Here is a 12,907-nt window from a genome sequence, read left to right as displayed (position 1 = left end):
ACACACACACACACACACACACACACCTCAGGCCCTCTCCCGTTGGCCTCTTGTTGGCTGATGCAAGTCTGACCTCCGTCTCTGGGCAGTCTGTGTGTGAGCCTGTGTGTGAGCCTGTGTGTGAGCCTGTGTGTGAGCCTGTGTGTAAGCCTGTGTGTGTGCTTCTGTGTGCTGGGATACAGTGGTGTGGGGGGTGAAGGGGATTCTGTGTGTTTTCCTCTGAGATTGTGATGATTGAAATGAATGTATGTGCCTGTGTGTGTTTATTTGTGTCTGTGTGTCTTGAAGGGGATTGTGGGAATGAAAGTCTGTTAACATGTTTTAGTGTTTGTCTCCTAGGTTGAGATTGTTGTTGTGAATGTATAGAGGTGGGTAGGTGTTGTTGTTTGTCTACTAGGTTGAGATTGTTGTTGTTGGGCTGTGTATGTGTGTGTGTGTATGTGTCTGTATGTATGTGTATTTAAGTGTTGTTTGTGCGTGTGTTTGTTATAGGATTTGAACAGATCCCAGAGTGCAAAGGCTGCTGCTCCTCCCCTGAGTCACATATACTCTGCTATACATACCGAGCACCGCTTTCCCAGAATCCTCTGTTTTTTTTATGGGTGAATGGCGGCTCGGGCATACTGTGTGTCTGTGCTCCAGATGTTGAGGTCACACACACACACACACACACACACACACACTCACACACGTCTGCCTCAGCGCTTTCCTCTAACGCAGCACGATTTCCAAGAAAGCCCAGACTTGGAGTTCCAAGCGGAACACCGTCTGGAATGCTGTAAATCTCGGAATTGGTTTGTTCCGACAGTGGAACTCCATATGCATCATCCAGCACATGGCCAAGCAGCACTAGCAGGCCAACACACTGGCATTCACTGCCCGACACACACACACACACACACACACACACACACATTATTATGGCTTACTCTCAGATCCAGATGATGTATTGAAGATTTTGAATTGTTAAATGCTGTTGGTTGAACTCTCAAAAGTAATTGCTTCTGTATGATATTACTGATTGACTGCTGCAGTAGTGAGGATGCCTGCTGGCCATGTTAAGCTATTCCTGATTTCTCGGTATTGTGGCAGGGTTGCTTTTTGCCTTGTTGCTGATTTTGTTGGCAGGATTGTGACATTTGATAAGACCGTTGTGGTTGTTCGCCTGAGTATGGGGCGGTGTTCTCCAGCCCAATGAGCTTCAGTAAGTGTGTCTGCCTGTAGGGTCTGTGCTGATCTACCTGATAAGGTAGTGTCTTGTCAGGACAGGTAGTGTGAAACATGCTGCGGGGCAGGGGCGCCCACAAGATTCCCCTTCATGGTACACACACCGAAAGAAAGTTGTGTCACAGGTGGGTGGAAGAGGGGTTGTGCTATGCTCAGTTTTTGTACACCAGCTGTTAAATGCAATTTGTGTTGTGGAACACTCTTGTCTTACATGTCTTAATGGCATAAACGGTGTCAATAAAAAGTTGATCACAAAAAAGAAAAGAATGCACAAGCCAAGTAGCAGCAGCTCATTTTTAGTAAACCTAGAGAAAGCATCTTTTAACTAGTGAGAGTGACAACTGCTTGGGTACGTGCGGCAGTGTACATTTTCATATTCGCACAGGTGGGAGCGCCACTCCTGTAGGGTGTGTGTGTGTGTGTGTGTGTGTGTGTGTGTGTGAGAGAGAATGATTGTGCACGTGTTGGGGAGAACGAGAGAGAGAGAGAGAGAGAGAGAGAGAGAGAGAGAATGATTGTGCACGTGTGGGGGAGAATAAGAGAGAGAGTGAGAGTGTATGTGTGTGTGTCCTGAGGCAGCCAGTAAAAGATCATTAATCTCTGAACTGTGTGTTGACAGCTTAACAGCTCAAATATACCTGCACCCATTTGACAGGACACATAGTCAAATACACACACACATACACACGCATATATACACACACACACACACACATACATACACACACACACAGACGTACAGTCATGCAAACACAGCTGCCATGCCTGTCTGAACTGTCTTTTGGATAAGCACGATTCATGATGGCTGGATCAGTGTCTTGTAGGTATCGCTCAAAACACAGCAGCTGATTGACGTGTACCACGTGTTTTTGTTTTGCTTCTTTAACCACCAGTCACTCTGCCTGGGGTATGTACATAACTCATAACTCAACACATTAATTCTTTGTTTTGTAAAAGTTAGCTCATAAAAATAGATTTGAAATGCACTCCGGGCGGTAAAGAGGTTGTAGGGGGCTGAATAAATTGAGAAATTGTGGTGGGGCAGTTGCATTCTTTTTTCACAGTATATGTCAGGCAAGGGATCTCTGACTGCTTGAATAGGGATGTGTTGCACAGTTTTCTGTTGCAGCACAGACTCTTTAATTTGTGTGTATTGGTAGTTTGTGGATAGACTGTGTGCAGCTTTTTTTTCTTTCTTTCTTTTTTTTTTTCTTTGCTGAGGTTCAGGCTGGGGTGTGTGTGTGTGTGTGTGATTGTGTGATTGTGTGGTTGGCTACTGGAGTCCAGATTGCTGAAGAGAAGGCATCCGCTCTTACACTGGACAGAATATTCCAGAAGGAACTCCAGGAATGTAAACGCTCCCTACATGCCCTCTTCAGGAATAAAAGCTACAGGCCGCATGCCTCTCTCTGTCCAGCTCGGGCTGCTTTTCTCTGCTTTTCTGGCTGCTTTTCTCTGTCCAGTTTGGGCTACTTTTCTCTGCTTTTCTGGCTGCTTTTCTCTGTCCAGTTTGGGCTACTTTTCTCTGTCCAGTTTGGGCTACTTTTCTCTGCTTTTCTGGCTGCTTTTCTCTGCTTCTCTGGCTCTTTTCTTCATAGCCTTTTTTTATCCCTTTGCCTGGAGCAACCATCTTTTTGTTTTGGACTTGCATCTCTCTGATTAAAAGGACTTGTTCTCACTCCCTACACCCACTCTTTTTCTGTCTCACACTCCCATCTCTCACTCACTGTCTCTTATGGCTTACCACGCTGTTGATAAACTAATAAACTCAATCCGTCAAGTCAAACTCTCAGTTTCTCAAGCCCTTTCAGTTTATACACTGGAAAAGATGTTAAATTCCTTGTGCTATTGGTAGGGGACTTTAAACACAGCAGCCAAACCTCTCACTGTCACTGTAAGTATTCTTACACAACAGAGTGCATTACAACCATCATATGGATACTTAACAATTGACCCCCCCCCCCCACCACCATGCCCACTCACAGTGGCTTAGGACACGTGTCCACTCCATACCAAAGACGACATTTACATTTAGTCATTTAGCAGATACACCTCAAGGTACACCTCGAAAATATTTCACATGCATGTGTTTTAACTGCCTATGTATCTCAACATCAATGGTATTATACCATGGCATGCCAAAGGCTATCCAGGGTAAGGAGTTTAACCCCCTCAGTAGTACGAACCTGGCTCAGGGCAAGGGTAGGGCTTGGATAAGAGCCCAGGTTAGGGTGAGGGAAGAGGCTCGGATGGGAGAGCCCCCCGGAATTACTAACCCGGATTAGCACCCAAACATCTTGCGGCAACAGGCCCGTTCACATAAAACTGGTGAACCCTTTGACGTTTGACTGAGGCCTTTGAGGTAGTTTGGCATAGCTTGGTATTATTTTTTATGTACCCCATCTAAAAATATTGATCCCATAGGGCTACATGATGGTATTAAGCACAAACTCTGCAACAATAATATGTAAGAATGTCATTATTATAACTTTTGGTTACAAAAAAAAATATATATATTATCATTTTTTCAGAGGTGCTGAGGTATTTTAATAAAAAACTTGCTGTTTGTGGAGTAAGCCTTTTGAACTCTGAAAAGAGGTATCTAAAGCATTCATCAGTTTCATGTAGTTTGGTTACTAAAGTACTAAACCAAACTAAGTTTAGAGTGACGCTGTTTCTTTTGAAAGTCAGTGGCCTGTATCATGCATATGGATGAGATTGGTGTTAGTTACAGGTAAGTCCCAATTTCCCACTGGCAAACCTAATGGCCCATAATGGCAAACCTTGTAATGGCAAATCTAAATAAGCAATAGATACAATTTTAAGATTTATGGCAATGCTATTATTAAGTTGCTGTTATAATGTGGCAATGCTATTATTGCATTGGTGTGATGATGTGGTGCGAAGACTGGATTCGAGATTCCAGACAAAACCGATCCCTTTTTTTTTCTTACCGTCACCGGCGATGCCGTAGACCTCAGAGGGTTAAATGTACCCACCCACCACACACAAACACACACACACACTGACTCTATTTCACTGACGATGCCACAGACCTCAGGGACCCATGTCCCCAGTAGTCTGAGAGCTCCTCATCACTTGAATCCGATAGAGGCGTGATTGATTTAGCAACAAACCCTCTAACATCTATTTCCACTGGTTCTGTGTGTGCTTGCTAACCTCGTTCCCTCGCTTTTGCTACAAATTCCGCTTACTAAAGCTTCGTCCTTTCAAAGGCTTTCTCAATCAGAAGGGATTAGTTAACTCAATAAAGTAAACAATGCGCTCACACACAGAATATAACACCATGTGTGGTCTCACAGCAGTCACAACAATACCCTGTGGAACCTGCAAACAAAGCTGGTTATCATCTACCTTCTCTCTACCAATGAAGCCTTACCCCATTCTTTCCAACTGTCACCTAACCCTAAAATGGAATTTATGCTTGCTTTTCACGCAGAAACGTAAACACGTAAGATACATGAGAACCCCTTGCGCAGTTACATAACCCCCCTTACATGCTTAAGTGTGTCCCCCAAAATGTGTCACTATCCAACAAACCCACGCAACCCGCAAAGACTGTGATTGGCCTGCTGACCGTCTCCTTTCAGGAGTCTCACATTTTCGGTTTCATAGCATAGTATTATCTTTTTTTAAAGCCAAGGCAAGATCAGAATTTTTTTTAATCATGAATAGCCTGCAGACAGTCTCACAAGCCTCTTCTTGTGGATTATAAACAAACATAACAGGAGAGGTCCAAAGACATGAACTCCTTTACAAACCCTCTTTAAACATTTATAAGGATGCTCAAATGACCACGAATTCATAGAGAGATTATCCCATTCTCACAGGAGACATCACCCGCGATTGAATGGAGAGAATGTGCTAATTTACAGAACAAATACTTTCATATTCATTTTCCACCACTTGTTAGTCATGTCATCTATTCATATTGACGTGAATCAATCAATTGCACCCGTGAGGTAAGCGCGAGTTTGATAAAATGCTCATATACAAAAGCTAACATTAACGTGCAGTGGAGTTAACTTGCAGCCAACAACATTGTATTACAAGCACTTACAACATACACCCATGATGAGAAGGTACACCTAGCGATTCTCTCGCCGTTTACCTTTCACCTTTGAATAATGTTACTCATAACCATGTCGTTTTAAAGCACTGTGGCCGTCATTAAAAGATGTATCAATAAACGAACTTCTGCATCATGTGGTCTGTCTTTTTCGCCACTGGTACTGAATTGCCAACCTTTGTATTTCGTGTAACACATGTATTCATAACATCAAGCCTTTCGCCCACTGCACTTTCATGCTCTGGCAAGTTTTTTTCCTTTGTCCCGCTGCAATAAATACTCTTACTTCACTCAAAATATAACCTACAGTTCTGGCGTTGAATTGCTTTGCAACATGCACAACTCTTGTGGAACCTTAAGGAACCGTTAACCAAAACGAGTCCCTTGTGTATCTTACGTGCTTACAGTATTAAACGGCCTTAACCCTGCTCTTCCACTCTGTTTCTGCCCATTGATATCCCTATGTTGTAAGGTGCCTTGTGCATGTTGAACCGAAACTTCCAACCTTTTGCATTATCTCCGAGTTGAACTGCACATGCATTTTACGACAGCTGTATAACTCATCTCCATCTACCTAAGGCCGCAAACCTATCAATCACCTCTTGTAATGCGCCTTGTGCATGTTGAACCACTTCTCATGGATGCCACTTCTTTCCTGTTTTCACCGTTGGAGCAGTGTTCTTGACTGATGGATTCTTGACTGCAGTGTTCTTGACTGCAGTGTTCCTTACTGCAGTGTTCTTGACTGCTGGAGCAGTGTTCGTGACTTTTGCTGGATTCTTAGACTCCAGGCTGGTGTTTGAACACATTTGAACTCCACCAAGCTGGTCATTGGTAACTCCAAAATACATTTTTGATACAGTGCCCAATTTCAATTTACCAGTCAAGATGGTCTTATCAATGCTATTGATAACCCTAACAGTGAATTATCTAAGCTCTTCAACTTGACTTCGGTCACTCAACGTGGAACATGACGTAAACATGTCATAAACCCGGTAAGTCGGTAACCAGGTTCTGTCCTGCAGCCTATCACCACCAACAACCGATGCCCTTATTGACCTCCGTTGCCATAGTGAATGACAATGATGAAATGGTGCACCCAGCCATGATGCCAATCTGCAAATGCTGCCATGAAGTGGTGTAGTTAATTGTGTTCAAGCTCATCTGAATATACTCAAAATCTTTTCAGGGACCTGAAAGTAACTAAATGCCTTTACTAACAGACTGTGTGGCCCATATCCAAAGGCATTAGCCAGCTCCAAACCCATTTAGTTATCATTTAGCCAAGCATATTCAGTTTCTCTCAAGCCAAATGCATTTTGTTATTCTCATGCCAAACTCAATCTCTCAGTCTTAATCCAAAATCTCAGTTTCACTGTTTCTATCCATTAAAGAAACTCTTTTGTCTTACTTAAACTCTTTTACTCTGAATTTCAACAAACTCTTTAACTCTGTCTTTAAATCCTAACAAGCTAATTTACTCTGAATCTAAACAAACTCTGTCTCTCCCTAGCCAAACTCACTATGCCACTCTCAATCCAAATCAAATCTTTACTCTCAATCCAACATTGTGTGATGTAGAGTGGCCGCAGATCTACAGCAGTGTTAGATTAAGCTTTGGGTATTTCACTTACTCTATAAATGCCCTGGTACCAGCCTGTTCAGCAGACATTCATGTGAGGCTTACTCTTTTCACTACTGATATTTTCAACTTCACCAACATCTTCAACATCCTCATTACTAAAGAAATTATTACATTTCCAACAACTGATCAAAATTGTAAAGGGCAGTGAAAGTAGGCATGTTCATGTGCATTTTGGATACACTATACAGTCATATGATACTTTTAAATCACAACATTATTAAATAGACTTTTGAAGTGAATGATGAATAAGGTAAACTTTCACATCACTGGTGACCTATCCGAGCCACTGACCTATCCTAGCCACTGAACTAGCCTAGCCACTGACCCATTAAACTCTACTGCCTAACTGCCTCTGTGCCTACCCTCCTGTGACTGGCACCATGTTCAGCTGCAGTCCCTTGGACACATATAGTTGGACCCCAACCCTCGCACACACACACACACACACACACTACAGCCTGTCACTGTGGTTACTATGAGGAAGGGGATATGAGGGTACGGGAGCGGTAGCCCCATGATTGCCCTTTATAGTTTCATAAGCCGATGTGGTGTGCATGTGTGATGAGTTTGATCTTTCTTTTGGTGTGTGTGTGTGTGTTTGTGTGTTTGTGTGTGTGTGTGTGTGTGTGTGTGTGTGTGTGTGTGTGTGTGTGTGTGTGTGTGTGTGTGTGTGTGTGTGTGTGTGTGTGTGTGTGTGTGTGTGTGTGTGTGTGTGTGTGTGTGTGTGTGTGTGTGGACAGGGATGAGGTGTGTGTGTGTGTGGGGGGGGGGGGGGGGGTTGTCAGAGGGAGAGGAGAGCTGGTAAGAATATGTGTATGTACGCTGTTTGTGTCCAAAACGTGAATTCAGTCATTTACCAGTTGTGTGTGTGTGTATGAAAGAGAGGGCGAGTTTAAAATGTGTGGATTTGAATTAAATTAGATGTTTTTGTGTAAAATAATTGCTCTCCTAACATGCAAAGTGCCATGTTAGGGGTGAGTAAAAGAGTATCCCCCCACACATACACACATGCAAGTCTTAGAGCTGTGGAATGTAAGGAATGTGGTGTATGGCAGGGAAAGTATTGCCATGAAACTTCAGAGGGATTGAAAGGGTGCGCTTTCTCTACTCACTTTCTCACTCACTCACACACACACACACACACACACACACACACACAAACACTAGTGATGTCTTCGTGTTGCATTTTGTTCTCAATAAAGTCTGCCTGGCAAAAGCTCTTCAGACACACTCACAGACACTGCATGGTCCCACACATGCAGACAACATGCATTCCATTTAGCAAATTCCACAGGGTTCCACACACACAGTGTCCACATCATCATGTGTGATCCTGTGCATCCATCACAGCCACGAGCCAAAAACAACAGCACCACTCCAAGACACCCTGAGCTTCACCTTCACCCTCAGTCTGACCAAGCTCTGTTTCTATCTCGTGTTAAATCCTTCCTATACTTTATCAGTAATTCCAATCTTAAGGCTACCAGGGCTTGCATCACTCCTGTTACCTGTCCTCGACCTCAGCAGCGCTGTGTCACGCATGAATGGATCTCACAACATTGTTCCTGCTCTGAGCATTCGCCTGAGGACGAGCACGGGCACCCCAGCCAGTGAATGGGTTTCGCCGGCCAGCGGGAGGCCAGTCTGCGGCCCTCTAGTGCCGCAGTTTGCAATTACAGTGTAGTGGCAGGAGAAAGAAGCTGCAGGGCATTTGGAGTCTCTCTCTCTCTCTCTCTCTCTCTCTGACACATGTTGTCTGTCTGTGTCATTCTCTGTCTGCGTCTGTTTTTCTCTTATCTCTCTTTGCTTTCTCACTCTCTCAATCTCCCTCTTTTTTCATCTGTTTTTCCTTTCCGTCTCTCTGCCTGCGTCTCAAGCCTGAGAGTCAGCCAAGACCTCTCACACATTCCCACAGGATCAAACGGCAACAAAAACAACAAACACACTAATTACTGGTGTTGCGAAACCATACAGTATTTGTTTTCTATGTCAGTGGCTCTGTGTGTGTCTGCGTGTGCATCAGAGAGAGAGAGAAACAGAGATAGAACACTGACAGCAAAGGATTGCATCACCCTAACAGAGCTTAAATGGGACTGGCCTGAAGAATACACAACATGCACATGCTTCACATGCCCCCCCATATCAAATATTTTGTGATTTATTCACACTGATGGATGGAACACTAAGAAACAGAGATTTAAGAGAGGTTCAGTGAATTGAACTTGTTGAATTGAAGCTGTTGGGTCCGCTAATGAAGCTGTTGTGCCCGCTAAAGAAGCTATTGCGCCGGCTAACAAAGCTATTGCGCCAGTTAATGAAGCTGTTGCCCCCATTTATATATATACAGCCGCGGAAAAAATTAAGAGACCACTTCAAAATTATCAGTTTCTCTGGTTTTACTATTTATTGGTATGTGTTAAAGTAAAATGTACATTTTTGTTTTATTCTATAACCTACTGGCAACATTCCTACCAAATTTCAAATAAAAATATTGTCATTTAGATCATTTATTTGCAGAAAAATGACAATTGGTCAAAATAGCAAAAAAGATGCAGTGTCTTCAGATCTCGAATAATGCAAAGAAAACAAGCTCATATTCATTTTTAAACTACACAATACTAATGCTTTAACTTAGGAAGAGTTCAGAAATCAATATTTGGTGGAATAACCTTGATTTAAAATCACAACTTTCATGTGTCTTGGCATGCTCTCCACCAGTCTTTCACATTGCCGTCGGGTGACTTTATGCTACTCCTGGCGCAAGAATTCAAGCAGCTCGGCTTCTTTTCATGGCTTGTGACCATCCATCTTCCTCTTGATCACATTTCAGAGTTTTTTTAGTGGGATTCAGGTCTCGAAATTGGGCTGGCAATGACAGGGTCCTGATCTGGTGGTACTCCATCCACACCTTTACTGGCCTGGCTGTGTGGCATGGAGCATTGCCCTGCTGGAAAAAAACACTTCTCAGAGTTGGGGAACATTGTCAGAGCAAAAGGAAGCAAGTTTTTCTTCCGGGACAACGTTGTACTTTGCCTGGCTGAGGTTTGTAAAAGACCATAAGGATTGAACCAAAGCTGACTGGAGGTCCCTAAGTTCGTCTTCTCTGATGAGTCCAATTTTCAGCTTTGCCCATCACATGGTCGTCTGATGGTTAGACTGAGACCTGGAGAGGCCTACAAGCCACAGAGTCTTGCACCTACTGTGAAATTGGACTCATCAGAGAAGACGAACTTAGGGACCTCCAGTCAGCTTTGGTTCAATCCTTTTACAAAGCTCAGCCAGGCAAAGTACAACGTTGTCCCGGAAGAAAAACTTGCTTCCTTTTGCTCTGACAATGTTTCCCAACTCTGAGAAGTGTTTTTTCCAGCAGGGTAATGCTCCATGCCACACAGCCAGGCCAGTAAAGGTGTGGATGGAGTACCACCAGATCAGGACACCGTCATTGCCAGCCCAATTTCGAGACCTGAATCCCATTAAAAAAACTCTGAAATGTGATCAAGAGGAAGATGGATGGTCACAAGCCATGAAAAGAAGCCGAGCTGCTTGAATTCTTGCGCCAGGAGTAGCATAAAGTCACCCGACGGCAATGTGAAAGACTGGTGGAGAGCATGCCAAGACACATGAAAGTTGTGATTTTAAATCAAGGTTATTCCACCAAATATTGATTTTATGAACTCTTCCTAAGTTAAAGCATTAGTATTGTGTAGTTTAAAAATGAATATGAGCTTGTTTTCTTTGCATTATTCGAGATCTGAAGACACTGCATCTGTTTTGCTATTTTGACCAATTGTCATTTTTCTGCAAATAAATGATCTAAACGACAATATTTTTATTTGAAATTTGGTAGGAATGTTGCCAGTAGGTTATAGAATAAAACAAAAATGTACATTTTACTTTAACACATACCAATAAATAGTAAAACCAGAGAAACTGATAATTTTTAAGTGGTCTCTTAATTTTTTCCGCGGCTGTATATATATAGTTAAAAAAATAAGTTTTCTAATACAATAATAACTAGCTATGTGCAGACACACGCAGGCCTTTTAGAACAAACGGATTATCTTTAGCAGAATAGCCATAAGTGTGTGGACTTCACCCCCATGCACATACACAATCACTAGGAGCCTTGATGAGTTTTTATGTTCCTTCTGGCACTGGATAAAATAATGGAACATGAAGTAAAAAGACTCTTTCTCTCTCTCTCTCCTTCCCTCCCTCCCTCTCTCCTTCTCTACCGCCCTCTCTCCAGATGATGATGTGGACCTCGAGGCCCTGGTGAATGATATGAACTCCTCTTTTGAGAGTCTGTACTCCCACACAGACTCCTCCCCTCTCCTGCACAATGGCCACACCCACCAGCAGGGTCCCTGTGTTAATCGTGGACAGGCCCCGCCTCCCCAGCGCCACCCACCCCGCTCGCCAGGACAGAGACTCCGCCGCTCCCAGCCCATCCATGTGCATGCCGTCAGGTAAACATACACACACACACACACACACACACTTGCGAGGAGATAGACTCCGCTGCTCCCAGCCCATCCATGTGCACACCGTCAGATAAACACACACACACACACACACCAGGACAGAGACTCTGCCGCTCCCAGACCATCCATGCGCACGCCGTCAGGTAAACACACTCACACGTCATGTGCCTATGAGGTTTTTAAAAACATACAAAGTTGCCACGTGTGCAGAAACATATTGCACATTAACTTTTCTACCCATATTTGCACATTCTTATGCTTATGCAGAGGTAGTTATGGGAAGAAAAGGGTATAAAGATAGATAGATAGATGGATAGATAACTGGATACTTTATTAATCCAGAGGGAAATTAAGGTCATCCAGTAGCATGAATCACAATAAAAACAATACACATAGGGAACGCACAGAGTACATATGCATGCAAGAAAGGACCAAACACGTTTTACTCGCCACACCTGCAAACACACACACACACATTTGCACACACACACACACACACACACACATTTGCCCACACACCACACACACACACACACACATTTGCACACACCACACACACATTTGCACTCACTCCCACACACACAAACACACCACACACACATTTGCACACACTTCCACACACACACACCACACACACATTCTCCCACACATGTAGGTCAGAGGTTCCTTTGCTCACACATTGGGTGTCAGGAGGTCCACTCATCCCTACTACTGATGAGGAGTGATGGAGTCAGTGAAAGTTTGTCATAATTACCTCCTCTTCTCCTCTCCTCTCCTCTTCTCTTATCGTTTCATCTCTGCGATGATGGGGGTGTTGAACTCAGCGCTGACTCTCTCACAGGTTCACGCAGAGGTTTCGTCTGCATAGCGACATGCTCACCTCACCCCAGACTCTCTCAGATATGCTGTGTAAAACTACTTTTTACCCCCCCCCCCCCCCCCCCATCACTGCCACTCCTTGCACTCTTCTCTTCTCTTTCTCCCTCAGGCCTTAACATGTTTGTTTCGTTCTGTTTCTCTTTGGTTTTTACCAACCAACCTCTCTCTGTTGCTCTTTATCTGTCTTTCTCTTGTGATCACTCTACCTCTTTCTCTTCCCCCTCACAATTTCTGTGAAATTTGGGTTGACTGTCTGGTTTGTGTGTCGGAGAACCTCTCATCTCAGATCATTACGCACACCAGAGGTGTGTGACTGTGTGTGTGTGTAAAGAGGGGGAGCAGACAGAGCTAATGAAAGGCAGCGGCAGATGTGGTGCTGTGGCAGAGCTGCCTGCAGTCAGTCGAACAGCATTACTCAAAAACGGTCATGAACCCATAAATCTAACCCCAGCTGTGACATGCGCACACACACACACACACACACACACACACACACACACACACACACACACACACACACACACACACACACACACACACACACACACACACACACACACAGATGTCACTCCCACGCGGTCA

General features: G+C 43.8%; 1 protein-coding gene across 2 annotated transcripts in view; it reads left to right on the top strand.

The window, feature by feature from the left end:
* LOC308381509 (growth factor receptor-bound protein 10-like) overlaps positions 1–12,907 on the top strand; it is a 94,823-nt gene that overhangs the window by 26,888 nt on the left and 55,028 nt on the right. For both annotated transcript variants that reach the window (XM_080859096.1, XM_080859097.1), the window contains exon 4: positions 11,212–11,431. In XM_080859096.1, the coding sequence (XP_080715222.1) occupies positions 11,212–11,431 (220 nt within the window). The remainder of the gene's footprint in view (positions 1–11,211; positions 11,432–12,907) is intronic.

This window comes from Sprattus sprattus (genome assembly GCF_963457725.1).
Source record: "Sprattus sprattus genome assembly, chromosome: 20".
Classification (NCBI taxonomy): domain Eukaryota; kingdom Metazoa; phylum Chordata; class Actinopteri; order Clupeiformes; family Clupeidae; genus Sprattus; species Sprattus sprattus.
This window is presented reverse-complemented; position numbering and strand designations above follow the sequence as displayed.